Source organism: Muntiacus reevesi, chromosome 2 (assembly GCF_963930625.1).
Source record: "Muntiacus reevesi chromosome 2, mMunRee1.1, whole genome shotgun sequence".
Taxonomy (NCBI): Eukaryota; Metazoa; Chordata; class Mammalia; order Artiodactyla; family Cervidae; genus Muntiacus; species Muntiacus reevesi.
Window position 1 is genome coordinate 231,925,762 of NC_089250.1, and position 26,122 is coordinate 231,951,883.

General features: G+C 38.4%; 1 protein-coding gene across 2 annotated transcripts in view; it reads right to left on the reverse strand.

The window, feature by feature from the left end:
* Positions 1-25,054, reverse strand: part of BRD7 (bromodomain containing 7) — a 39,478-nt gene extending 14,424 nt beyond the window's left edge. For both annotated transcript variants that reach the window (XM_065925304.1, XM_065925303.1), the window contains exons 1-6: positions 24,752-25,054; positions 24,114-24,322; positions 11,450-11,579; positions 11,080-11,137; positions 8,320-8,464; positions 3,488-3,598 (exon numbers count right to left, since the gene is read on the reverse strand). In XM_065925304.1, the coding sequence (XP_065781376.1) occupies positions 3,488-3,598; positions 8,320-8,464; positions 11,080-11,137; positions 11,450-11,579; positions 24,114-24,322; positions 24,752-24,800 (702 nt within the window). In that variant the 5' untranslated portion in view covers positions 24,801-25,054. The remainder of the gene's footprint in view (positions 1-3,487; positions 3,599-8,319; positions 8,465-11,079; positions 11,138-11,449; positions 11,580-24,113; positions 24,323-24,751) is intronic.
* Between the last annotated feature and the right edge of the window lie 1,068 nt (positions 25,055-26,122).

The following is a 26,122-nucleotide window of genomic DNA, read 5'->3' on the forward strand; positions in this document are numbered from 1 at the left end:
CCATGGACAGAGAAGCCAGGTGGGCTACAGTCCATGAGGTCGCAAAGAGGTGGCCATGACTGAGTGACTAATACACGAGTAAAAATACTAGGTCAAAGGGAATGAGTTTTTTTAAGGCTTTTGATGTTTACTGTTAAACTGCTTCCCAGAAAAGTTTTAACACTTTTTAGTGTTTGAACATTTCACCAGTGTTTTAAATTTTCCCTGAATCCTTGGCAAACTGATTAGTACCATTAAAAATAAAAAAAATACTGGACTCTCCCGGCAGTCTAGTGGTTAAGACTTGGAACTTCTACCACAGGTGGCTCAGGTTCAATCCCTGGAACTTAGGGGTGTGATCAAAAAAGAAACTGATTTTTAAAAACAGGTCTTATTTTAATATGTACTTAAAAATATTAGTTTGATTATTTCTATATGCATTTAGTGGCCATTTGTGTTTCCTCTGGTGTATGTCACTTAAGTCATTTACTTCTAATTTACTTCTAATACCTGAAACAGGCTGGCATATAAAAGGTACTCAGTAAGTGCTGGTTAAATGAATGGGCTTGGATCACAAAGTTCTCAGTAACCTTTTAACTTCCATTCTAGAATTTTATAAAGCAGAACCTACATTAGGAATATTTTCAAACTTAAAAAAGAAAAAACAGTGCATCAAATTAAAATAATTCAATTAACGGAATTTTCTAAATTTCAACACAAGTCATGGAAAAAAGTTGAGTTTAATTAATTTTACTTTAAAAGTTGAATATTGAAGCTGAAACTCCAATACTCTGGCTACCTGATGCAAAGAGCTGACTCATTTGAAAAGACCCCGATACTGGCAAAGACTGAGGGCAGGAGAAGGGTACGACAGAGAATGAGATGGTTGGATGGCATCACCGACTCAATGGACATGGGTTTGGATGAACTCTGGGAGTTGGTGATGGACAGGGAGGCCTGACGTGCTGTGGTTCATGAGGTCAGAGTCGGACATGACTGAGCGACTGAACTGAACTTGAAAAGCAATGTCTTTCTTTTTTGTAACCAAAATGTTTCCAAATCAGCATACTATTTATCAATTCTCCATTTACAAATGACTAAAGGGTTGATTCTTTGCCATTTATTATTAGTGGCTAACACCTATTGTCTTATACCTATACCTATAGATAGGTTTGATTCCTGGGTTGGGAAAATCCCCTGGAGAAGGGGATAACAGTATACCTATAAACCTAAAGGTATAGGTATCGAACCTTTACCTACTGAGTTCTCACTCATGAGGTCTAATTCTGTGAGGTAAGTACTACTGTTATGCCATTTTATATGATGGGAAAATGGTTGAGAAAGGTTACATGGCTTGCCTAAGGCCCCACAGTGTTTCAATAGCACAGCCAGGACTTGAACTTTGATTAGTCTGATCCAAGGTGACTATATATATAATATAGCATTTAGTATTTATTCAGGAGATCAAAACAGTTAATCTTCATATGTCCACTCGTTATAAAAATAACACATCTACTAATAGTCACTATCTTTGTATAACTAAAAAATGATGAATGACTGCTCTATAACTTTTACACTGAATTAAAAACCAGTTATTTTTGAAAAGACACCATTCATGGAAGGGTGTGCTGGGCTCTCTTGGGAGATGTGCTATTAAAAGAGTAACTCAGAAGGTCTAAATTTAAACATTTAAAAATCACTGTTGTAAGAATCTCTCCCATCTAGGGTGGAGAGAACAGTCAACAAACAGGAAGCTATAACACAGGATGGGTAGGGCTCCTCAACAGGAAGAGATCTGAAAGAAAGGAAGACAACAGAGAGAGAAAGGGGAAAGTGGAGAAGTTTTTTTTGTGCTTCCAGCCACCCCACCCCCAATAAAATGCAAAAGCTTCTGGAATCATTTGCATCTTGTATTAACTACATTATTTAAAGATGAGAAAACAGTGGTAAATCAAAGTTGAAAATTTTACTTGGATATATTATGTTTGCAAATCAAACTTTATTCTAAAAATTAAATGTGCATATTCTGGAGTAAACATTGCATTTGTTGGGTGCACCTTTACTTCAAATACAAAAATAAGTATTTGCAGGTTAAAAAAATTGAAATATGGCTTGGTCTTGGATTCTGAGTATTTCTGCAAAGGATGGGATAAACACTTAATATTTCCCTTTCCTCTGCATATTTTGCCAAAGATGGGTAACTGGCTTACATTACAGCTTCCCAAGTCTTTAGGAAAGAGTGGAAATTGATGTTGTCTAAATATTAGGAATGCAAGAATGATCATCAATCCAAATGTTTTTCTTTCCTCAGTTAAGAATCTTTCAGAGCCAAACACCAAGATACCAGGACCCCAAGGCAATTCTTTAAATGTTTAAAACTGATACAGAAGATCAACACAAAAGCTGGAAAACCACAGGCACCTAGCCTCCAACTTCCTACTATCCTCCAGCTTCCCTCAATTTCAGCCTGAGCTCTTGATTCTGATTTCTTTCTCTTCCTCATACCCATTTCTTTTTTGCAAAATCATTCTATCTTGTTCTTACTGGTATCCTCCCTACTCTAGCTCTTATCTAAAATCAGCATATTAATGCTAGCAATTATCTTGGAGACCTCAGATTAAACCTTCTCTACAGATAAGAACAGAGGCCCAAGGTCCACAAGTTAGTGGAAAAGAGATAAAACTAGAACCCAGTTTTCTGACTTCCTGCCAAGATAAGATTTGTCTCAGTTAATTTTCCATCTATTCACAGCTGTTTAGTAAAACGTCATAAGACATGATTTATCTGGTGAGTTCTCCTCTTCCAGTAGATACAAGTGATCACTTCAATTTCATCAACCACCGCTCTGCAATGAGACTCCTGTCACTCTTTGTCACTATCTACGGCATCTTTGTTTTGAATAAGCTATTGTGTAAGCTTCCTTATGAAGCTTGATGATGATAATGATGCGTCTTCTGCATACATTTCTCCCACCTCACGCACTTTACTATGAATCAATTGGTTCTTGTTCTTCAAGGGAGAATCTGCTCCTGTGGGGAGGTGGCTTTCAGACAATTCCGAGTGATTGCTCATTTGTCTATTTCCTTTCTTTCTACCTGAAGGAGATTCTGTGCTTCACCAGAACATTTGCTTCCACCCCTGCAAAGGGAAATAGGGCGCTTTCCTTCCAAAAGATTTCATAACTCATGTAATCCATCCTGTCCTGGAATTCAAGATGATGTCTGTTTCAGTCAATATAAGTCTATCTGGTGAATACCAACTCAACAGCTTCCAAAAAAATAATTACAAGTGAAGGCCAATATTTATTTGTATCAATTCCAAATGAGAATCTTCCTGCTGTAATTTTCTTCTCTATGTTAAATTTTTTTTTCACTTAATATTTCCTACTTTAATATAACCTTTCTATAAAATAAAACCTGAACTGTATTGGATCTGTATCACTATGACCAAAATCAAAGGAATATAAATTTTATAATAATTATTATTTATGACGAAGAATTTCCTTTACCTGGCTAAGAATTTTCATCCCTGAGTGCAACAGCTTTTTCGCAGCTTTATAATAAATCGTCTCTGGCTTGTTGTAAATCATAGCGTTAGTACACATTAGTTTGAAGTTATCCTGGAGAGAAAACATCAGGGAGGAATGCATTAAGACAAAACAAAGCACCCTCCTGTCCTGTCTGAAATCACGCAGGTCCTCAAAAAATCCAAAACCACCACCATCAAGCAAACAAAAACAAACCAGTAAAAAAACACTGTCTTCCCCTTTGTTTACTACACAACATTAATAGCAATTTATTAAGTTTTAAAACTAACAAAACAAATACTGCTAAATTAATTTAAACATCCTACTACATTCCTTTACAAATTCTTAAACATTTTATAGTAACTGCATAAACTTTAGATTCTGAGATAAAATTTTAAAATGGGTTTCTTTAGTATAATCTTATTGCACACAAAGAGAATTAGAAAATACTTCTATCTTACATTTAATAATTACTGAGTATTTCATTTAATTAAAAAAATCCTTAGTTTAAAAACAAACAATTATCCATTAATGAATTAAATATTTTATTTTGGATCTTGACTGAAAACTGGGACAATGCTAAATTATCATCACAATATTTCCTACCATAGTCAAATTAACCGAGCAAAAATGGCAAAACATTTGCACTAATTTTCTTTTAAGTGTTTGGATACTATTATAAGCTAAATATAATTTGCAGAATGTTGCAAAATCATGCCAACCTAAAATAAACCATACAACTTCAAAGACTTACAACATGTAACCAGAGTAGGCAGACTATCAAAATTGTACTTTTGGTTTAAATTTCAAAGTATGCACATGTGCTAGTGAACTCAATTCCACTGCATATTTTCATGGTTAAGTAATTTTTACATTGTATAAATGTGAGAGTGATTATGCCAAGGCCTTACTAAATAAAAATGATAAAAACTCAACAAAAAAGAATCTGGTCCTCAATCTCCTCTGAATTTAAAACATTTAAGCCCCACTATTTAATAACTAGTGATGACATCTCAGAACATTTAATGTAATGAAAATAGGTAGACTGAATATTATTTAAAAGTACATGAGAAGACTGAGTCAAGTGTCACAATAAATTTGGTATTAAATTTAACACAGATGAAGTATATGTGGATCCTCAGTTCTTGGCCAAGTCTCTACAATCGGTTAGGATTTTGTTAAGTCATCATCTCTAGGAATCTGAGGAAAGCTATGGATCCACTCCTCAAGCACACACATGTAATATAAAGGTGTAAACAAAATATTCCTGTAATTTTATAAAATTCCTGATCCCTCTAAAGGCTCATCCAAGGCTACCCAAAGGACCCCAGGTTCAGAACCTTTACCATAGATATTCTGAAAAGCTTCCATTCCATTAAAATTATTATATATATTTGGGGAAGGAGAGGCAAATGAGGGGAGACAAACTAGATGCCTACTACACTAAATGACCGCTGGTCCTATAACTGGAAAAAGTACTGGATCATTCTACAGATTACAGGTCTGATCTGTTACTTCATGAATCTTTAAAAAAATTATTATTTAGTCATATTTTTTGGCTTACTGGGTCTTTGTTGCTGCATGGGCTTTTCTCTAGGTGCAGTGAACAGGGGCTACTCTCTAGTTGTGATGCATGGACTTCTTAGTGCTGTGGCTTCCCCTTACAGAGCATAGGCTCAAGAGTTGTGGTGCACAGGCTTAGCTGATCTACGCCATGTGGGATCTTCTCGGATCAGGGATTGAACCTGCATCTCCTGTTCGATCCCTGGGTTGGGAAGATCCTCTGGAGAAGGGAAAGGCTACCCACTCCAGTAGTCTGGCCTGGAGAACTGCATGGATTGTATAGTCCATGGAGTCGCAAAGAGTCAGACACGACCGAGTGACTTTCACTTTTACTCCTCCACTGGTGGGCAGGTTCTTTACCGCTGAGGCTCTAGGAAAGCCCTATTATCCCATGAATCTTAACTGTCATGTGCTAGACTTTACTGGACTTTTCTGTAATGGCAATTGTTTGTTCATAAAGTTGAATGACCTTTCTGCATACTTCCAAGTATTAAAAAAAAACCAAAAACCCTCGAACAGCTTAATGAGTTGGATAAGCTAATTAAACATTACATGGGGCTATTGAATTTTCCTGAGAAAAAAATATAGCTCTACAGAAAACTCCAAGTTAAAAATACTTGTTCACTTTAATTATGATAAATCTTGACCATTTGCTCAGAAGCACTTAGTGGGCATACTTGTACTCTCTCTTGTCATTGTAAGGGAAAGATCAAAGGAAAACTATTCACAGAAAGGGAAAAAAACTGAAAAATTTTCCATTAAGCAATAAGATCAGAAACATGCTGAAATAAACAGTTTTAGCTTAATTTTCACCAGATGAAAAGTTGAGAAAAATTTTCGTTTCTCTGAATACAAGAGTATATAATTCAGGTTTTTCAGAGTGAAATATACATTCAAACTGATAGGAAAGACAGAACTAAATGCTAGTATCATTCATAAAATTCAGCTAATCAATATGTATAAAAAAAAAGAGACCAAGTAATGATAACATTTACTGTCTTATTTTCCTTCTATAAATGATTAGGGTCTATCTAGCCCTTTGGTCAGGTGAGAACACTACATGTTCATTCAGAAAAAAAACAAAGGTAGTAAAGTAATGCTTAAAATTCTCCAAGCCAGGCTACAGAATACGTGAACCATGAACTTCCAGATGTTCAAGCTGGATTTATAAAAGGCAGAGGAACCAGAGATCAAATTGCCAACATCCGCTGGATCATTGAAAAAACAAGAGAGTTCCAGAAAAACATCTATTTCTGCTTTATTGACTATGACAAAGCCTTTGACTGTGTGGATCACAATAAACTGTGGAAAATTCTGAAAGAGATGGGAATACCAGACCACCTGACCTGCCTCTTGAGAAACCTGTATGCAGGTCAGGAAGCAAGAGTTATAACTGGACATGGAACAACAGACTGGTTCCAAATAGGAAAAGGAGTATGTCAACGCTGTATATTGTCACCCTGCTTATTTAACTTACATGCAGAGTACATCATGAGAAACGCTGCAGTGGAGGAAGCACAAGCTGGAATCAGGATTGCCGGGAGAAATATCAATAACCTCAGATATGCAGATGACACCACCCTTGTGGCAGAAAGTGAAGAAGAACTAAAGAGCCTCTTGATGAAAGTGAAAGAGGAGAGTGAAAAAGTTGAGTTAAAGCTCAAAATTCAGAAAACTAAGATCATGGCATCTGGTCCCATCACATCATGGCAAACAGATGGGGAAACAGTGGAAATAGTGGCTGACTTTTATTTTTCTGGGCTTCAAAATCACTGCAGATGGTGACTGCAGCCATGAAATTGAAAGACGCTTACTCCCTGGAAGGAAAGTTATGATCAACCTAGACAGCATATTGAAAAGCAGAGACATTACTTTGCCAACAAAAGTCTGTCTAGTCAAGGCTATGGTTTTTCCACTGGTCATGTATGGGATGTGAGAGTAGGACTGTGAAGAAAGCTGAGTGCCGAAGAATTGATGCTTTTGAACTGTGTTGCTGGAGAAGACTCTTGAGAGTCCCTTGGACTGCAAGGAGATCCAACCAGTCCATCCTAAAGGAGATCAGTCCTGGGTATTCATTGGAAGGACTGATGTTGAAGTTGAAACTCCAATACTTTGGCCACCTGATGCGAAGAGCTGACTCATTTGAAAAGACCCTGATGCTAGGAAAGATTGAGGGCAGGAGGAGAAGGGGACGACAGAGGATGAGATGGCTGGATGGCATCACCAACTCAATGGACATGGGTTTGGGTGAACTCCAGAAGTTGGTGATGGACGGGAAGGCCTGGAGTGCTGCGGTTCATGGGGCTGCAAAGAGTCGGACACAACTGAGCAACTAAATGGAACTGAACTGAGAGTAGACACTGTTTAAACCACTTGAATTTGTGGTGGTTTGGTACAGAGCAAATTAAAAAAGAAAACCCATGGCTCCTTTTCTTAGGATGATTAAAATGAAAAGCTTAACTCTGAAACCAGCATACACACGAAGGCTATTCAAAGATAGAAAAACGTCAACTATAACATTAGGCATATATATCATCTTCGTGGCTTGTAGGTTCTTTATTTGTAATTTTAAAATTTCTTATTGCTGAATGTTGAAGAAAATATGCTAAAAAAATACAGTCAAAGTAAGTTCAGGGAGCAACTCACTTTCACCAAGCTAGAAAATGTAATTAAACTTCTGCTCGGTATTTCTCGACAAGCCAATTTATTCTCTATTTTACATGTCTAGAAACAGAAAAAGAAACTACTCTAAATCAACTTCCATTAAAATACTGACTTTATTCAATATTTTGTAAAAATCTATAGAAAAAAAATACATAGCCAAATCACTTTGTGATACACCTGAAACCAATAAAACTTTGTAAATCAACTACAATTAAAAAACAATCAATTTTACCTGTATTCATCTGAAATTTAAAATCAAACATTTTCGTTTTAAAGGTTGAGAAAATATTTCATAGAACACATTAATTTCAAAATTTTACCAAAACCCACAAAATACTAAAGACAGCAGATGACTTATTTTGTCTGGTTTTCTATCACCAAGCACAAACATGTTTTCTAAGACAAAAAAAAAATACAGATTTTGGATATTAAAATAAACTTGAGAATGATTCTGAATACCAGACATGCAGATTTCTACAAAGACTTCCCATACACAGGATCCAAAAGTTTGACTCTCAATTGAATAGAAATGTTACTTTGTAGCATAGCACAGTCTATTCTCCAATACAACATAAGTAATAAGTTACCTTCAGTTCTTCTATGGACTGGTAATCATTGTTCTTGATCTTTTCTTTCATGGTACTAAAATCCATTGGGTGTTTAATGATCATGGAGTAGCCAGGGGCAATAAAATCAGTCACAGGAAATGAAAAGAAAGCACTTGGGTCTTTTCTGTGAAGATAGGAAAAAAGCAATTTTATTTCTACTACAAACAAAACTACTGGTCAAGGAGTATTAAGTCAGAGGAAATCCTTCAGATGTAGAATTTGTAGCAGGCTAATATGTTTTTCACTAAAAACTGAAGTAATGATTTTAAAGACTAATAACTATTTAATAAGGTTCAGATGCTTAACATATAAATTGTACCCTTAAGACAGAATCTTTTAAAATATGCAGCTTAATTAATTCACAACATCTCCAACACAGGGAAAGATGAAACAAAATAAGAAATCTAGACTAACTAAAATATGTCTTGTACTCTGGGAGAGTAATACTATGTATTTTTTATTAACCATAGAGAAAAAGCAGAAGTAGTAACTAAAGTGCACATCTGTAGTCTCCCACCCTGGTTTCTAACTAGGCTTGGCCTCTTGGTGGGCCACAGAGCTGCCGTATCCTCCTGAGAACAGCTAGCCCTCTGTATCTGAGGGCTTCCCAAACGTGGATATAAGAGCTGACTGTTCACTGGACTGCTGCCATTTGAGCATCCCTGGATTCTGGTACCCATGGGGGCTCCTGGAATCAATCCCCTGGGGATACCAAAGGACAACCATATATATTTTCTTAAATTAATGCGTATAACTTCTATCAAGTGTGTAGGGGACTGCTCAAAAAATGGACATTAAAAAGATTATCATAATACCTCCAAACTTGAGACCCAGTGCTTTCTATCATAGGTTCTTAACTCTGGCTGTGCACGAGAATCATGAGAGGAGCTTTAAAGAGAATTCTAGTGTGGTGGGAAGCTAACCCTAGACCCACTACATGCTACTCTCTTGGGGAAGGAAGAGTGGTCCAGGCACTGGTTTTTCTAGGGTTGAATTTTGGTACTTACAGGATAGACAGAGTTGAAAACCACTGTTCTATATGATTAGTTCATTAGACTGTTATTTTCCTCTGGAAATTTGGCATATCAAAGCTTTCTTATTCCAAATAATCACAGCATTAAAAATGCTTAAAAAGTCATAATAGCAGCAGCAATTTAAAAAATAAATTTACCACATGTCAGGCACAGTGGTAGGGAATTGATATATTTTATATCTAACGCTCACAAAAGCCATCAAGGAGCTGGTATCCTCATTTAGAGATGAAGATACTGAGGCTTAGAGGTCAAATCATTTGTTTTAGGTCATAAATTTGATAAAATACAGAGTCAGAATCTGAACTCAGGTGTGTGTGTATCTGCCTTGGTTCTTCCCAGCAGGACACCTAGCTGTAAGCGTAAAAAATACTAAGAATAAGCAAAAATGTCCAGTTTGGAACTTACAGATCCAAATGCATACTGTCCATAGAAGTTACTTGGATAACACCATGAAGCATCTCTGGAGGACCTCTTCAGAGCAAATTATCTACACTCCCTAAAATTAGTCATTTTAATATAGAGTCCGACTTGGTTTGACCAAAGATGCTATTACTAAACCTGGTCAATTACACTCTTTTCCAGTATTTGCACTGAGCCTCAAGGATCAAGAATCGCTAAGGCTATTCAATAAAAATATGGCTCTGAGTTCTAATTCCCATAATGTTCTGAGCAATGTGAACATTCTCAGACTGAGAGACTCTGACAAGTAGATTTCTCTTATGGAGACATCATTAACTTATATTCCGGTCTTATACTGCAAGAAACAAAATTAAAAGGTAGCCAAACACTTTATAGTCAAAAATTCTAATTGAGTTGGGATGCTCAATGCTTATCTGTTCACTCCTTTGGGACAAGCAATGAATGATTTATTCAAGTGTAAAGACTTGAGATGTAAATTTTTCAACTGTTCTTTAACACCAAAAAGGAAGACAGGTCACTGATTTCTGATTTTCACTGCAAAACTGAATAGATGCTGAATACAGATAGCTTTATTTTTAAAAATATTTATGGTAAGTTCTGGGGTTGACATATAAGTCCAACACAGTCAGAAGAAATCTCACTATATGAACGCATGCCCTATATCCATGAATCCCCTGCTAACAATGTAGATGTCTTTGGGCTAAAACTTTAAATTGAGTGAACTGAGGTATCAAAATAAATATTTTAATAAGGATCAAGTTATTCTTTTCTCTTTTAAGAACTTCACATTGGTTTTATCAAGATACTATAATTTTTAGAACAAATTTCTGCATTTAAGAGAGGGTTACAAATCTTATTTATGGTTTTTGTTTCTTCTCCCAGACTTGGTAATTAGTGAACACTCACAGCGGTGATAAGCAGCACAGACATATAGAAGGCGTTTTGATCTATTAACAAATGGAAATACCTGTATTGTTTAATCCCGGTTTAAAGCTTTAACATCAGAAGTTACTTTAGATTAAGGAAAAATCTGCCATTAAGAGGATTATGTAACACTCTTCAAGCTGCCAGTTAAAACAAACCAAATGAGAACATCTAAAAGTCAGCCTCTTGGAGTACTTCTACTGCCAGGCAAAATATTTATTATCCACTTTAAAATCAAGTACATTTGGATACAGGCCACAGAATGTGATTTGAAATAATAATAATAAAAAGAAGTGGTTTGGATCCTCTATTTCCCATTTCAATTTCCATGTTATAAAAATGCTGGGAAAAAAAATTTCACCTCTGCAGTTGTCTCATCAGTTGATTCAAAGCTTCTTGAAGAGGTGTCTGTTCTACTTCTAAAGCAAAGAAGAAAGAGTGTTTTAAAAGAGAAGTTTCTGTATTGTTTAGCTTATTTTCTATAAATGACTTATCTCATACCCATCATTAAATTATCTCATACAGAAATTCCATTTATTTTTCAAATATGCTGAAGTAAGAGAACAACAAGTTTGAAACAGAAATTAACTTAAAGTTCTTAAGCAGTAATATAAGAAAATGTAAACAAATTTTAACTTAACAGCTTTTAAATTTTTAACTTTCCCTGGCTAACATCCTTAAAATAATTTAAGCTTCCTCATTCAGGACAGTTAATTCAGAGTTATTCGAACCTTCTTGTTTGGCTAAAGAGCTTGCAAGAGGCTTCTCAGGAGGCAAGTCTAATCCTACAGGGGCCTGACACTGTAGGTCTTTTTCTACCTCAATATCCACATGGTCACGATCTCGCTTTCTTTTATCCTCCTAAATGGAACAAAAAGAGATAATTTAGAAATACTTCAGAATTGATTCCTTTAAAATAAATCATTTAATTTCAGTGGAAAAAAGTAAGATGACACCGAAGCTTATTAATAATGAAATCTTATTGTTATTTTATGTTACGTTATTTTACTGCCATCTACTGGGAAATAAGAGAATACCACGTTCATAAATGGGGGGGGGGGGAGTGCTTCTATATGCAAGAATTAACTAATTAAAAAAATAATACTATTCATAAAAGCAAAATAATACACCAGGAGTAAATCTAATAAAAGATGACCAGTTACCTTTTAGGAAAAATTATGAAACATTATTGAAAGGCCATTGTGAAAGACCTGAATAAAGGAGATATACCATGTTCATGAACTGAAAGATAGTCAGTTTGCTCCAAAGTAATCTATAAATAAAATGCAAAGCCTATCAAAATTGTAAGACAGGATTTTCCATGAAATTTGACAAGTCAGTCATATAATTTATCTTGAAGAGTGAATCATCAGTACAGTCAGAACAGTTTTGAAAAAAATCACAATAAAATGTGTGCTATCAGTTTGTATAAAGTGACAAGACAATGTGGGTCTGACACAGGGACAAACAGACCTATGAAACAGAGGAGCACCAGAGACAGACTTGTGCACATAGAAAAGTCGTGATAGATCAGAGTGGCATGATAAATCAATGACAAAAGGGCAGTGCTGGGACAACTGGTTATCTATATGAGATTAGAGCTCTACCTTATACCACATGCAAAAGTAAATTTTAGATATATTAAAGAATTAATTTTAAAGCTTGACATAAAGCAAAAGAATCTTTATGACTTAAGAATAGGGAAAGATTTTCTTATCTATGAAACTAAAAGACTAGCCACTGACTGAGAAACACAAATAAATCAAAATATTAGCAAAGATTACATAAAGCACATCTACAAATTCATCTAAAAAGGCAAATAACCCAACAGAAAATGGATAAAGGAAATCACAGGTAAGCCGCAGAAAAAACACCTAGAAATGTCAAGAAACAGGAAAACTAGCTTCAAGATCCCTGGAACTCTGGGAATTATGAATTTAAAAACTGGAAGGTATTTCACATCTCTATGAGTGGTAAAAATTAAAATGTCTGAAAATGTCATTTTGAAAAAAATGTGGAGAAATAGGGCTCTCATACCTTGCAGTGCATGTGTGTGTGCTAAATCGCTTTAGTCGTGTCTGACTCTGTGTGACCCCATGGACTGCAGCCCACCAGGCTCCTCTGTCCATGGGGATTTCCCAGGCAAGAATACTGGAGTGGGTTGCCATTTCCTTTTCCAGGGGATCTTCCCGAGCCTGGGATTGAACCTGTGTTTCCTGTACTGGCAGGCGGATTCTTTACCAATGACCCACCAGGGAAACCCACAACAACCTTTTACCCTACTTCTCAGTGATTCTGAGAATCCTAGGCATATACCCTAGACAAACTTCCTTTCACAACGGTACATGAAGACATGCACAAGACTATTTACCTCAGCACTCTGTGAAATAGTAAAAAATTAGGAACTTACGAAAAGGAAAATGCTACTAAAAGGAAATAGATTAATAAAATATGGTGTATTTACATAGCAGGTAAAATTAATAGGCTAAAGTTACACTGTATCAGCATGTATTATGTTTAGAAACAATTTCTAGAGGAAAAAGTTGAGAATTGTTACAAGATCAGCTATGTAAGTTTTGAAAATATATAAAGTGTACTTTACAAATATACACAGAAGTAGTAAAATTATTAAACAAGTTTACATGTGATAGACACCAAATTCATAGTTCTCTCTAGGGAATGAGGAAGAGGAATGGATTCTGGGAGAAACACAGAAAGCTTCATTGGTGTCTGTACTCTGATATCTTTAAAAAAACATAAAACCAAGCAAAAAGCAAAATGTTATGTTTTGCTAAAGCTGAATGGTTGGCATCTAGGTAATAGTTTAAAAAAAAAAATCCTGTTTTTTGCATCTTAAAAATTCAATTTTAGAGTAAAATTGCCCCAAACTATCTATTTTACACTCCTGAGAATCAAGATTCTCAATAGGATCTTATTTTCTTGGTCTACATCCTAATTTCTTATTCTAGTATCCAGAGTGTTGGTTCTCAAAGTGTTGGTTCTCAAAGTGTTGGTTCCCAGACTAGCAACATTGGCACTATCTGGGAAATTACTAGAAATGCAAATTCTGAGGTCTCATGAAGGTTCTCAAGCATCAGCATGCATCAGAATCATTTAAAAGTCTTGTTAGAACACTAGTGATTAGGCACTGTCCCCAGAATTACTGATCCAGTGGGTCTAGTGTAGTCTGCGAATCTGCATTACTAACAAGTTTCTAGGCTATGTGGCTGTTGCCCATGTAGGGATCACACTTGGACCATCAGTGATACAGAGCTTCACATTCTATAGTCCAAAGCATCTAATACAGAAAATATGACTGGCTGAAGCTCCAGAGAACAATGTTATAAACTATACTTACTGTTCACTTGAAGTCAGTTTCCATTAAGTTGACTAGTGTCTTTTTTTATGGCCCTATGACATATTCTGGAGCAGTAATTTTTGACTTAGGGAAGTTTTGTATCTTTTTCCCCAGAAAAGCTGGCATTAATCTTTTGTAGGTTGGCAGGTTTTGAACATCTGTTCAATGGAAAAAGACCTCAGAGACAAGATCTCGTCCTGTTAAATGTCAACAGTGGAAAATGGACAGATTGAAAGGCAATTAAGCACTCTCCTAGATGGAAAGAACTAAGGCCATAGTGCAAAAAGTCTAGAGTAGGGATTGGCAAACTTTCTTGGTGAACAGCCAGGTAACATATAATTTAGGCTTTGTGGTCCATAATGTCAGTGACAACTATTAATATATCAACCTTTGCCAGTGTAGCAAGCAAGCAGCCACAGACAACACAATGGGTGTGGCTGTGCTCTAATGAACTTAATTTACAAAATCAAGTGCTGTTGGCTCTAGTTTGCTGACACATGGTCTAGAGGCTCAAGTTCTTGCTCTAGCTTCATCTTTAACACACTTTGACCTTCTTAGGCACTCATTGACTTTCACTAGGCCTCTTTATCAGCTGTAAGATAGAGATTCAACTGTTGATTTTTATTTATCTTACAGAGTTTACGAGATGGTGAAATGACCATGAAATAGAAAAGTTGAAAAAGTACCAAAGGAAGGTATTATGTTTCTGAACTACCCCTATCTGGTAACTTCATCTAGTTAGCCTGGTCTACAGTAAGCACTTTACTATTTGGTATGGCAAGAGAATATAGCCTTCTGGGCTAGAGTCCAAAAGAGAAAAAGAATATAAATAACATATACTTGGAAACTACCCTAAAGTGAAAGGAGATATTGTAACATGTTATTAGAAGTTAGGAGATCTAGCTTCTCATTTACTAGAACGTAAACTTGAATAAGTTCTTCTACTGCTTCAGTCTCGGTCTCACCTATAAAACAAGAGGCTTTGATCTCTACACTTCTTTCTCCAGCTAACACTCTGATGATTCCTACCTTCCAATTTTCTTTTTCATGATTCCAAAATACTACAGAATCCAATTGTTAACGTCACTTACTGAAAGTAAGATACGTAAAACCAGAAGTTAATACAGTTCTGGTTGATACAGTGTATTTTGCTAATTACACAGAGAAAACTAAACAAAAATATAAAGCCATTTAACTTCAGGTAGGAGGGTTTATAATTACAGTTTATAAAATGGGTTCAAATTCTGGCTTTGCCACTTATTAGCTATGAGGTCATGGAGTAACTACATAAGGTGGAGCAGGGGCCTAATTTCCTCGTTGTTAAAAATAGACACAATAATATATACAATATATACCTTAGAAGCTTGTTAAGGATTAAATAAGTGTATGTCAAATTTTAGCACAGTGCCCACACATGGTAAATATTCATTCATGCATTCAATAAATAAATGGCGTATTCTGCGGACACACACTGGTGGATAAACACACACAGCCCTGCCCTTAGGAAGCCGACAGTGTAAAATGAGGCAGACATTAAAAAACCTGGTAAAAAAAAATGCAAACAGATTTCAAGGAGAGAGTAACTGCTGGATGAGTCTAATTTAGAACTGGAGAAGTGTGGGAAAACTTCTATGAGGAAGAAGCATTTGAGCTAAGATCTGAAGGAGAGAATTTAGCCAGGTTGGGGGTGGAAGTCAGGGTGGAGGTGGAAGAGTAAATATTCTGTGTGTATGAAGGTCTGAGGCAGAAGAGAGAAACAGCAGCTATTTCTGTAACTACAAACACACTGCACTTATATCAAACTGGATTCCTATTTATCCATGACTCAATGTTAAGTTATTTTATTAATTTGTAACACTTCTGAAGTAAATCTTCGCTCATATTATTAATACTAGCTCATTGCACTGTATTACAGATAGACACACTTGCCTGTTTCACTGGAGTTCCTGGTGGGAGGGAGGGGTTCAAGTGTTATTCAGCTCTCCACCCCCAACCTCAATAATGCCTAACACATATTTGTAGAATTAATCAACCATAAGAGATAGCATGAAGAAGGAACAAGAAAGCATGAAAATTACCAGCTGAAGTTCTAGGTATTATCCTTCAGATTGGTCACTTTTCAGAAGATGTCTAGATATCTGGGCTTTCTTCGTGGTTCAGATGATAAAGAATCTGCCTGCAATGCAGGAGACTCAGGTTCAATCCCTGGGTCAGGAAGATTCCCTGGAGAAGAGAATGGCAACCCACTCCAGTATTACTGCCTGGAGACGTCCATGGACTGGGGAGCCTGGCAAGTTAACAGTCCATGGGGTCACAAAGAGTCATACACGACTGAGACTTTCACAACAACAACAACATACATAGGTATTGATGTTAGTTGCTCAGCCGTGTCCGATTCTTTTTGACCCCGTGAACTACAGCCCTCCAGGCTCCTCTGTCCATGGAATTCTCCAGACAAGAATACTGGAGTAGGCAGCCAATCCTTCTCCAGGGGATCTTCCTGACCCAGGGATCAAACCTGGGTCTCTTGCAATGAAGACAGATTCCTTACTGTCTGATCCACCAGGGAAACCTATATCCAAATACTGCTTTCAGTGCAAATTGCAAAACAATTTCAGAACTTTGCTGTAACAGGTGCCTTTTTATTTCAACTGAAAAAATCACTTTTATTACTTTGAAGCTACACTTCATCTTTGGCCCTACGCTGAAAACAGCATCTGTCCCACAGTTTAACTCTTTAGATGCTTCCCGTAGTCCCCAAGGCAGAATGACGAACACCATCCTCTGTACTCCCAGAACACTTCAATCACACCTCTGTTAGAATTTACCAGGCCATGAAGTTTATCTTTTTGTGTCTGATTCCCCAGCCTAACTCTGAGGTCCTATAGAGTAGGATTTGTATTTTATCTTTATTATTTGAGTCTAGTATTATACAGTATAACAGTTTTTTGGGCAGATATTTGCTGAATAAACAAACAAAAAATCCTATCAGAGGACCAATACTGCTCTTATGTCCTTAGTCAAGAGTCCTCCTTTTCTCTTGGAAGATCCTGTGTGACTGAGTTATCACCTTAGGATAGAACAGCCAAGCAGGGTAAAGTGGGGAGGATTTTCTGCTGACTGGAATAAGCTATAGCAGCCCTGAGATCCTGGGTGTGGCAGATTCACACAAAAGAAGTCAATGAATTGTGTTTTGACAGAATTTTCACTTTCTTCAACAATTACCGTCATTCATTTCTCCTCCTGAGCAATAAAGCTACTTTACAGTTAACTCAGCAACAAAGTGAGATACTAACAGTACCTACCCCATAAAGCTATGAAGTATTAAAACAGTAAAGAACTCAGAACAATGCTGAGCATAAACACTCAAAAGTCAGTTTTTATGAATATGTATGTCTCCTGGGACCCAGCACAGTACCTTAATAAAACAGGAATTTACTGTATAGGAATAAGTTTAAATTCTCAAGAAGTTTTATTTACATTAATTCAAAAAGGTGTATGTAAGCCTATGTTCACTGCAGCATTATTTATAATAGCTAAAATATGGAAACAAACTGAGTGCTTATCAATGGATGAGTGGAAAGAAAAGGCCACATTGAAATGAAATATTACTCAGGCATAAAAAAAGTTGAAATCTTGCCATTTGCATCAACATCGATAGACATTGAGGGCATTATGCTAAAGTGAAATAAGTCTGACAGAGAAAGCCAAATACTGTTATGATTTCACTCATATGTAGAACATAAAAAACAAAAAAGAAAACAAAATAAATGAACAAACCAAACCAAACCAAACAACCCAAACACATAGACAGAAAGCATAGAGCAGTGGTTACAAGAGGGGAATATGAAGGAGGGTGAAAGGGATAAAATGAATCAACTGTATTGTAATGGATGGAAACTAAACTTCGGCGGTGAGCATGCTACAGTGTACACAAAAAACAAAACATAACGCTGGACCCATGAAACTGATATGTTATGAACTGTTACATCAATAAAAAAATAAGTTTTACTTAACTCTAGCATTGTGAATAATGGCCTGTGTGTGCTGGTTGCTTCTGTTGTTCCGTCACTCATTTGTGTCTGACTCTTCGTGACTGCAGCACACCAGGGTTCCCTGTCCTTCACCATCTCCTGAGTTTGCTCAAACTCATGCCCATTGAGTTGGTGATGCCATCCAACCATCTCGTCCTCTGTCTCCTCTTCTCCTCCTGCCCTCAGTCTTTCCCAGCACCAGCGTCTTTTCTAATGAGTTGACTCTACACATCAGGTGGCCAAAATACTGGAGCTTCAGCTTTAGCATCAGTCCTTCTAATAAATATTCAGGATTGATTTCCTTTAGGATTGACTGGTTGGATCTCCTTGCAGTCCAATGGACTCTCCAGAGTCTTCTCCAACACCACAGTTCAAAAGCATCAATTCTTCAGCACTCAGCCTTCTTTATGGTCCAACTCTCACATGCATACATTACTATTGGAAAACCATAGCTTTTGACTAGATGGACCTTTGTTGGCAAAGTAATGTTTCTGCTTTTTAATATGCTGTCACAGCTTTTCTTCCAAGGAGCAAGTATCCTTTAATTTCATGGCTTCAGTCACCATCTGCAGTGAATTTGGAGCCCAAGAAAATAAAGTCTCTCACTGTTTCCATTATTTCCTCATCTATTTGCCATGAAGTGATGGGACCAGATGCCATGATCTCAGTTTTTTGAATGTTGAGTTTTAAGCCAACTTTTTCCCTCTCCTCTTTCGCCTTCATCAAGAGGCTCTTTAGTTCCTCTTCTCTTTCTGCCATAAGGGTGGTATCAACTTCACATATGAGGTTATTGCTATTTCTCCCAGCAATCTTGATTCCAGCTTGTGCTTCATCCAGTCTGGCATTTCACATGATGTACTCTGAATATAAGTTAAATAAGCAGGGTGATGATATACAGCCTTGATGTACTCCTTTCCCAATTTGGAACCAGTCCACTGTTCCATGTGTGGTTCTAATTGCTGCTTCTTGACATGTATACAGGTTTCACAGGAGGCAGGTAAGGTGATCTAGAATTCCCATATCTTGAAAAATTTTCCAGTTTGTTGTGATCCACTCAAAGGTTTTAGCGTAGTCAATGAAGCACATGTTCTTCTAGAATATCTTGCTTTTTCTATGATCCAAAGGATGCTGGCAATTTGATCTCTGGTTCCTCTGCTGTTTCTAAATCCAGCTTGAACATCTGGAAGTTCTTGGTCACGTACTGTTGAAGCCTAGGTTGGAGAATTTTGAGCACAACTTTGCTAGCATGTGAAATGAGGGCAACTGTGTAGTAGTTTGAACATTCTTTGGCACTGCCCTTCTTTAGGATTGGAATGAAAACTGACCTTTTCCAGTCCCGTGGCCACCACAGAGTTTTTCAAATCTGCTGGTATATTAAGTGTAGCACTTTAACAGCATCATCTTCTAGGATTTGAAAATAGCTCGGCTGGAATTCCATCACTTCCACTAGCTTTGTTCGTAGTGATGCTTCCTAAGGCCCATGTGACTTTGCACTCCAAGTATTCTGGCTCTAGGTGAGTGATCACGTCATCGTGATTATCTGGGTCATTAACATCTTTTTTGTACAGTTCTTCTGTGTATTCTTGCCACCTTTTCTTAGTATCTTCTGCTTCTGTTACGTCCATACTGTTCCTACCCTTTATTGTGCCCATCTCTGCATGAATTGTTCCCTTAGTATCTATAGTTTTCTTGAAGAGATCTCTAGTCTTTCTCATTCTAGTGTATTCCTCTATTTCTTTGTATTGTTTATGGAGGAAGGCTTTCTTACCTCTCATGTTTTATTCTTTTCTTCTGCCCTTCCTCCTTCCTGCTATGTGGAACTGACAGGAGAGTCACCAGTTCCTCAGAACCACATATACTCTAGCCCCTTTCAGGCCCACAGGTGTCACAAAGCTGACCTTCCCCAAGAAAAGACCAGGGGCAGCTGCTGTTACTAAACCTCCCTGGAGATCCAGAGCACAGCCTGGAAAGAGGTGTTCTTCTGAAGTGTCCCACCCTCCTCCCCAGTCAGTTTGAAAAAAAGGATAACCCAAAAGACCTCTACAGAATCAATGACACCCCAGAAATGTCTCATGGTTCCCCCTGAGTCCTGGGAGAGTGGAACCTGGGCAAATTCACTTCACTTCTTTTAGTTTTCACTTTACCTTTTATACAGTGCTTCCCTCATAGCTCAGTTGATAAAGAATCTGTCTGCAATGCAAGAGACCCTGGTTCGATTCCTGGGTTGGGAAGATTCCCTGGAGAAGGGATAGGCTACCCACTCCAGTATTCTTGGGCTTCCTTTGTGTCTCAGCTGGTAAATAATCTGCCTGCAATGTGGGAGACCTGGGTTCGATCCCTGGGTTGGAAAGACCCTCTGGAGAAGGAAAGGCTACCCACTCCAGTATTCTGGCCTGGAGAATTCCATGGACTGAATAGTCCATGGGGTCACAAAGAATCAGACATGACTGAGCGACTTTCACTTTTCACTTTCACAGTGGAAATCACTAACCTACTTGCCCTACTCTGTAGGGTATTATGTCCAAATGAAATGGTGGATGCAAAAGCATCTTAGTTTGCAATGAAATAAAAAGATATAGGTGGCTAATGACACTCAAAGCCACAGTCCAGACAGGGCAGAGGGAGAGACCTGCAGGAACCTATCTTGAAGATATCCTTATAAAAGGATACAAAGAGATGTGACCAGTGAGGTTCACTGCACCATTACCTGTAACATTTAAGTTATATAAAATAAAATATGGTACAGCAATATAGTCAAATTCAGTGTATTTAATAAAAAGATGAGATAACTGATAAAACAAGAAATGAAAACTATATTAGCTGGCATAACAGTAGACTAACTGCCAGAACTAAAACCAGAAGTGGTTAAAAGGAGTTACCTCAACTTCCAGTTAAATGAGATGGTGGTGGGAGGAAAGAGTAGAGGAGACCACAGTGGATAAAAGATGGCAACACATTCGGGAGACGAAAGGCAAGTGGAGGAGTCTCCAGATGAGAGCAAACAAGATACCTCCTGCCGGCAAGGAAGGAGACACCTGTGAGAAAAGTTCTAAGCCCAGAAACCTGGGAAAGGGTAAAACTTTGATGGTTCCTGATCGAAGCGATCAGGTCCCTGTTAGTGATGCCCACAGTGAAGTCCATCAGCTGACAAACTCTGTCTAGGCACAAAGCATGTAATCTGCCTTTCTGTGCTTCACATTTAAATAAAAAATAGATTACAAAGGCCTAACAGATAACCAAATGATGCTTCTGACGCTAAAGGAAGAGGTGGAATAAACAAACTGAAGAACTTGAAGGGAAAATAGAGACAATGCAAGAAGAAAAAGAAAACTTAAAAGAAAAATACCAAAAAACCCCCATCAATTTGTATCTCAGAGAAATAAAAGATACCCCATGTAAAAAGAACAGGATGCTATTAAAACAAGGACGGTTAGAAAATATAAAAAAGTTCTTGGAAATTCAAAATACAAGATCTGAAATAAAATTCAAGACTAGAGCCAGAAGACAAAGTTCAGGAACTGTCTTTGAAGGAAGAATGAAAAAAAACAGAGGAGAAAAAAAAAACACAAGAAAATTAGAGAACCAGTCGAGGAGTCCAACATCTAATAGCAGGGACTCTGGAAAGAGAGAAGAGAGAATGGAGGAAAGGAAATTATCATAGAAATACTTCAAGCAAACATCTCGGAACTGAAAGCAACAGAGCACTGAAGATAATGGAAAGATTCTAAACGTTTTGAGAGAGCACATACCAGCCATGTTCAAAGAACTAAAAATCAGAAGGAAACAGACTTCTCAGCAGCAAATCTGGGAGCTAGAAAACAACAAGCAATGCTTTCAAAATTCTGGGAGGAAATAACTTCCAATTTGGAGTTCCATGCTGAGTCAAACCATTAATCTCTATGAGGAGAGTATATGAGAGTACAATAAAATTTTTCAAACACATAAGAACTTACAAAAATCTACCTCCTATGAATGCTTTCTTAGGGGGTCTGTAGAGTTAAGACTTCACCACAACAAAGGAGTAAATCAAGAGAAAGATATGGGATCCAAAAGCAGGCAGAGCAGGTCCAATCAACTAATCCAGGTTAGAGCAGGTAGAGACAGAGATGAACGGATGCAAGACAGATGTTTCCAAAAAAAAAAAAAGGGACGGGTTTGCCCATGTGAAAAACAGAAGAAACCAGGTGGCTTTTACAAATCTGTTAAGAGCTTGAAGAATGAGTACACAACCACCAAACAAATGAAAGCAATTAGCCAACTGGTCAATATCAGACCTGTATATGTATATTACATTTTTCTCCACTAAACGATAATTAGAAATGAACACTGAATATTGAATTTACTAAGAACTGAGATGTATCTACAGTGGGAGAATGCAGGAAGGGAAACTGGAGGCATGGAGCTATATAAGGACATTAATTTAAATTCTCATCTTCAGTAACATGATGCCAATAAAAGATGTACAAATAAAATCAGTAAACGGCAACATAAACCAACATTTAGAAATGGACATCAATATCCAAAGAAAAAACTAAAAAGTTTGGGAAGGATGCAACAGGAGTTTACTTTTATGTTTAAATGTATTAATAGTACTCTTGACTTTTTAAAACTATGCTCATAAATTACTTTATCCTGTAATAATAAATAATTAAAAAACAATCCCCCCACAACAAAACTGGTTACTTCTGGAGAGAAAGACTAAATGAGATACTTGAGTGAGGAAAACTTTTTCTCTCCTCCTTCTTGTTCACTTCTGTATCACTTGAATTAAAAAAATCATGGCTTTTACAATTTAGGGGAAAAAACATTTGACAGTTCTATGTTTAGTCACAGCCTAGACAAAGGCAATAAACACTGGGGCAGAAAGACATAAATAGGAAATTCCAAAAAGAGACTACGATTTAGGGACTTAACAATGTGTTTAATCACATGGTCTAGAACATTTCTGTTGTATATATAAATATAAAAAAATTATAAAATAAGCCTACAGAGATTTAGCTTCAAGTTCCAGTAAATGATTCAATAAGTTACTTGGTGACAGGTTAAATTTGGGAAGTGCAGAAGCAGTCTAGGACAATTCCAGGTACATATGTGATCATCCTTGGAAGGAAAGTTTATTATTACTATTTCACCCAGATGACAAACAGGGATGGCAACCACTTTCTTTTTTCCTTTCTAGTATCTGCAAGTGGTTAAGAAAATGCTTATTTTTATTACTGCTGTCATATCCCTTGAAGGTTTCTGATCAAATTATCACTTCAACAGACTCAGACTTTGTCTTAAAAGATGAAAGTCATTCATTATGTATTTGGCATTACAGTATTTCAGAAGAAAATCTGAATCCCAATAAATCCCATTTACTTTTTAAAAACATTTAAATTTATTTTTAATTGGAGGTTAACTACAAATTAGTTGGAAGTTAACTACAACATTCTATTGGTTTCTGCCATGTATCAACATCAATCAGCCATAGGTATACCTATATTCCCTCTTGAACCTCCCTCCCAGCTCCCAGAGGGGGGAAGAAAAGGGTGGTGCGAATTAACAGAGCAGCACTGAAACATTTACATTACCATATGTAAAACTAGACAGCCAGTGGGAATTTGCTGTATGATGCAGGGGGCTCAAATCCGGTGCTCTGTGACAACAGTTACTTTTGAAATGACTGTTTCCCCAAAACATCAAAAACTGAGCTTTGCTAGGGCATGACTTTTACCTTTCCTAGATGGAAAAACCACTCTTTGAAGCAGCTCCTGAAAATGAGGACTTCGCTGTTCACTCACCTGATGTGTGAGTACAACTAAGAACATAATTAAAGAGCTGTTGAAACTCATAGATGACTGATGTTTCTATTCTGCCCTGCTCTTCCTCAAAGTCAGCCCGATTTTATGGGCGTTTCAGCATCTCATTGGACACAAAATAAAGTGAGGTTGGCAGGGGGAGGCGGCAACGCTCAGAAAGTGGTACCACCTTCAAAGCTGAAGCAACGCAACGACCCTTTACCTTTACACGTCTCCGTTTTCTCCCCTTTTCTTCCCCTGGAATCTGCTTCTCTCCTTTCTTTCTCTTTTTCCGCTTTCTCTCTTTGTGTTTGTCATGATCGTTTTTGTCTTCAAAGAGGCTGGAGTCGTGCCCAGAACTGCCCGTGGAGAGCTCGGTAACTTCGTTCCCTCCCACTTTGAGGACCAGCTTCAGGGGCTTCTCTACATACTCTTAAACGAAAGGAAAGGATCTCGATTAAAGGAAAGCCTCGCCGGGCAGTATCCAAAACGCAGAGTAAAACTGGGTAGGGATAGTCAGTCTGAGGCGGCCAATGGCTCGCAGTGGGCGCCCCTCGGCGCACCTGTTGAATGACGGACACTCGCCAAGTGGACGCCCCGAACGCTCCCGGGCCTCTCGGGACCGCCTCACACCTCCCAACCGGAGTCCCGCCCAGGCCGGACGTCCCGGGTTCGAACGCCGCCCCCGCCTGGGGGGTCTGGCGCGGCTCAGGCGGGCCGCGCCCCCTTTGCGGGTCCAGGCCTGCCCGCCGGAGGTGCGACCCCCGGCCCGCCTCGGAAGCTGGAGAGTTGTCTCGAAGGCACGAAAACTCCACCAAGCGGCCATAGGCTCGCCGCCCCCCACCGTGGCCCACTCCTCACCCTCGTAGAGGTGTTTGTCCGACTTATGCTTTTTGTGCTTCTTGCCCATGTCCGATCGGGCCCCGGTGCCCGCCCCCCGCGCCAGGCCCAGGCCGTGCGGCGCCGCTTCCGGTCCGGGCCAGGCGAGCGGAGGGCGGGAGCGGGGCCCGCGAGACCCCGCGCCGCGAGGCAGGGGGACGGCGTGCGCCGAGCGGCGCGAGGCCCCTCACGAATAGACCCAGCCGCGCCCAAGCGCGCGAGACCCAGCCGGAGCCGGAGAGCGGCGGCAGGTTGGCGAGTGGCCGGCGCGGAAGCGGGAGAGAGGGCCTGCCGCGCGCGCAGAGAGTGGTCGGCTGGGCGTGGCGGCCCCTGGCGGCTGGAGGTGGCACTGCAACCTGAGGCCTGGGGGCGGAGTCGGCTCGGGGGCGGAGTCCGGTTCGTGGGTGGGGCCAGGGCGGGGTCCACCGCTCTGAAATTCCCGTTTTTCTGTCTGCCTCTCTTTCTTTCCTGCCTAGATTCCTACCCTCTCTCCCTCCTCCTTGCCCCTCCTTCCTTTCATCCTTTTTCTTATCTTTTTTATCACCTTACTTCCTTTCTGACTCCTCTCTTCTCTCCCGCTTTCCCTAGCGTCTATCTTCATTTGTTGAATCCTGTGCTGGACGCCAGACCCAGGAAACCCAGAACATTGGTAGCGGAAGGATTCTAATCTCTAAAACAGAACAAAACAAACTTATATAATGATATGTAAAGACCTTCAAGACCTTAATTAAAACAATACCAACAAAGTATGGAGCAGAGTGTATTCAGTAAGATGCATTTATGGAAATAAACGTTGGCATTTGAATAAAAAGGCTGTGATGGATACACAAGAACGGTTAATAGTGGTTATCTCAGGAGACTAGGACTGAGACTGGAGTTGATTGGTTTAGTTTCATGCTTCTCTGTATTTTTTGAAAATTTTCTCACTTGCATATTTATTATTTTTTGAAATGAAAAGAAAGAAAATTTAGAAATTAGATTGAAAAAATGATGAAAATAATCTGGATCCCCACAAAGCAGAGGTCCAGACTAACACTATCGCTCTGTTGATGGAGGTCCACTCCTCTTTCCTGCTTTAGGCCCTGCTTCTCCTTGACTTTATCCTTAGATGCTGAACCCTACTGGTGAGATGAGTTATTCACAATTTTGTTCATTGGCACTTACCTGAATAAAATGTTAAGATGTGTTCAAGAGACCACATCCAGGGATGATGGCTGCAGAGAGACAAAATAATGTTGATATTTTTTGACATGACAACCTTGTAAGGTAGAAAGGGAGAAATATATTCCCAATTTACAGATGAGGAAATGGATGCCCAGAGAAATGAAGTAAGTTGCCACTTACTGGTAGAGC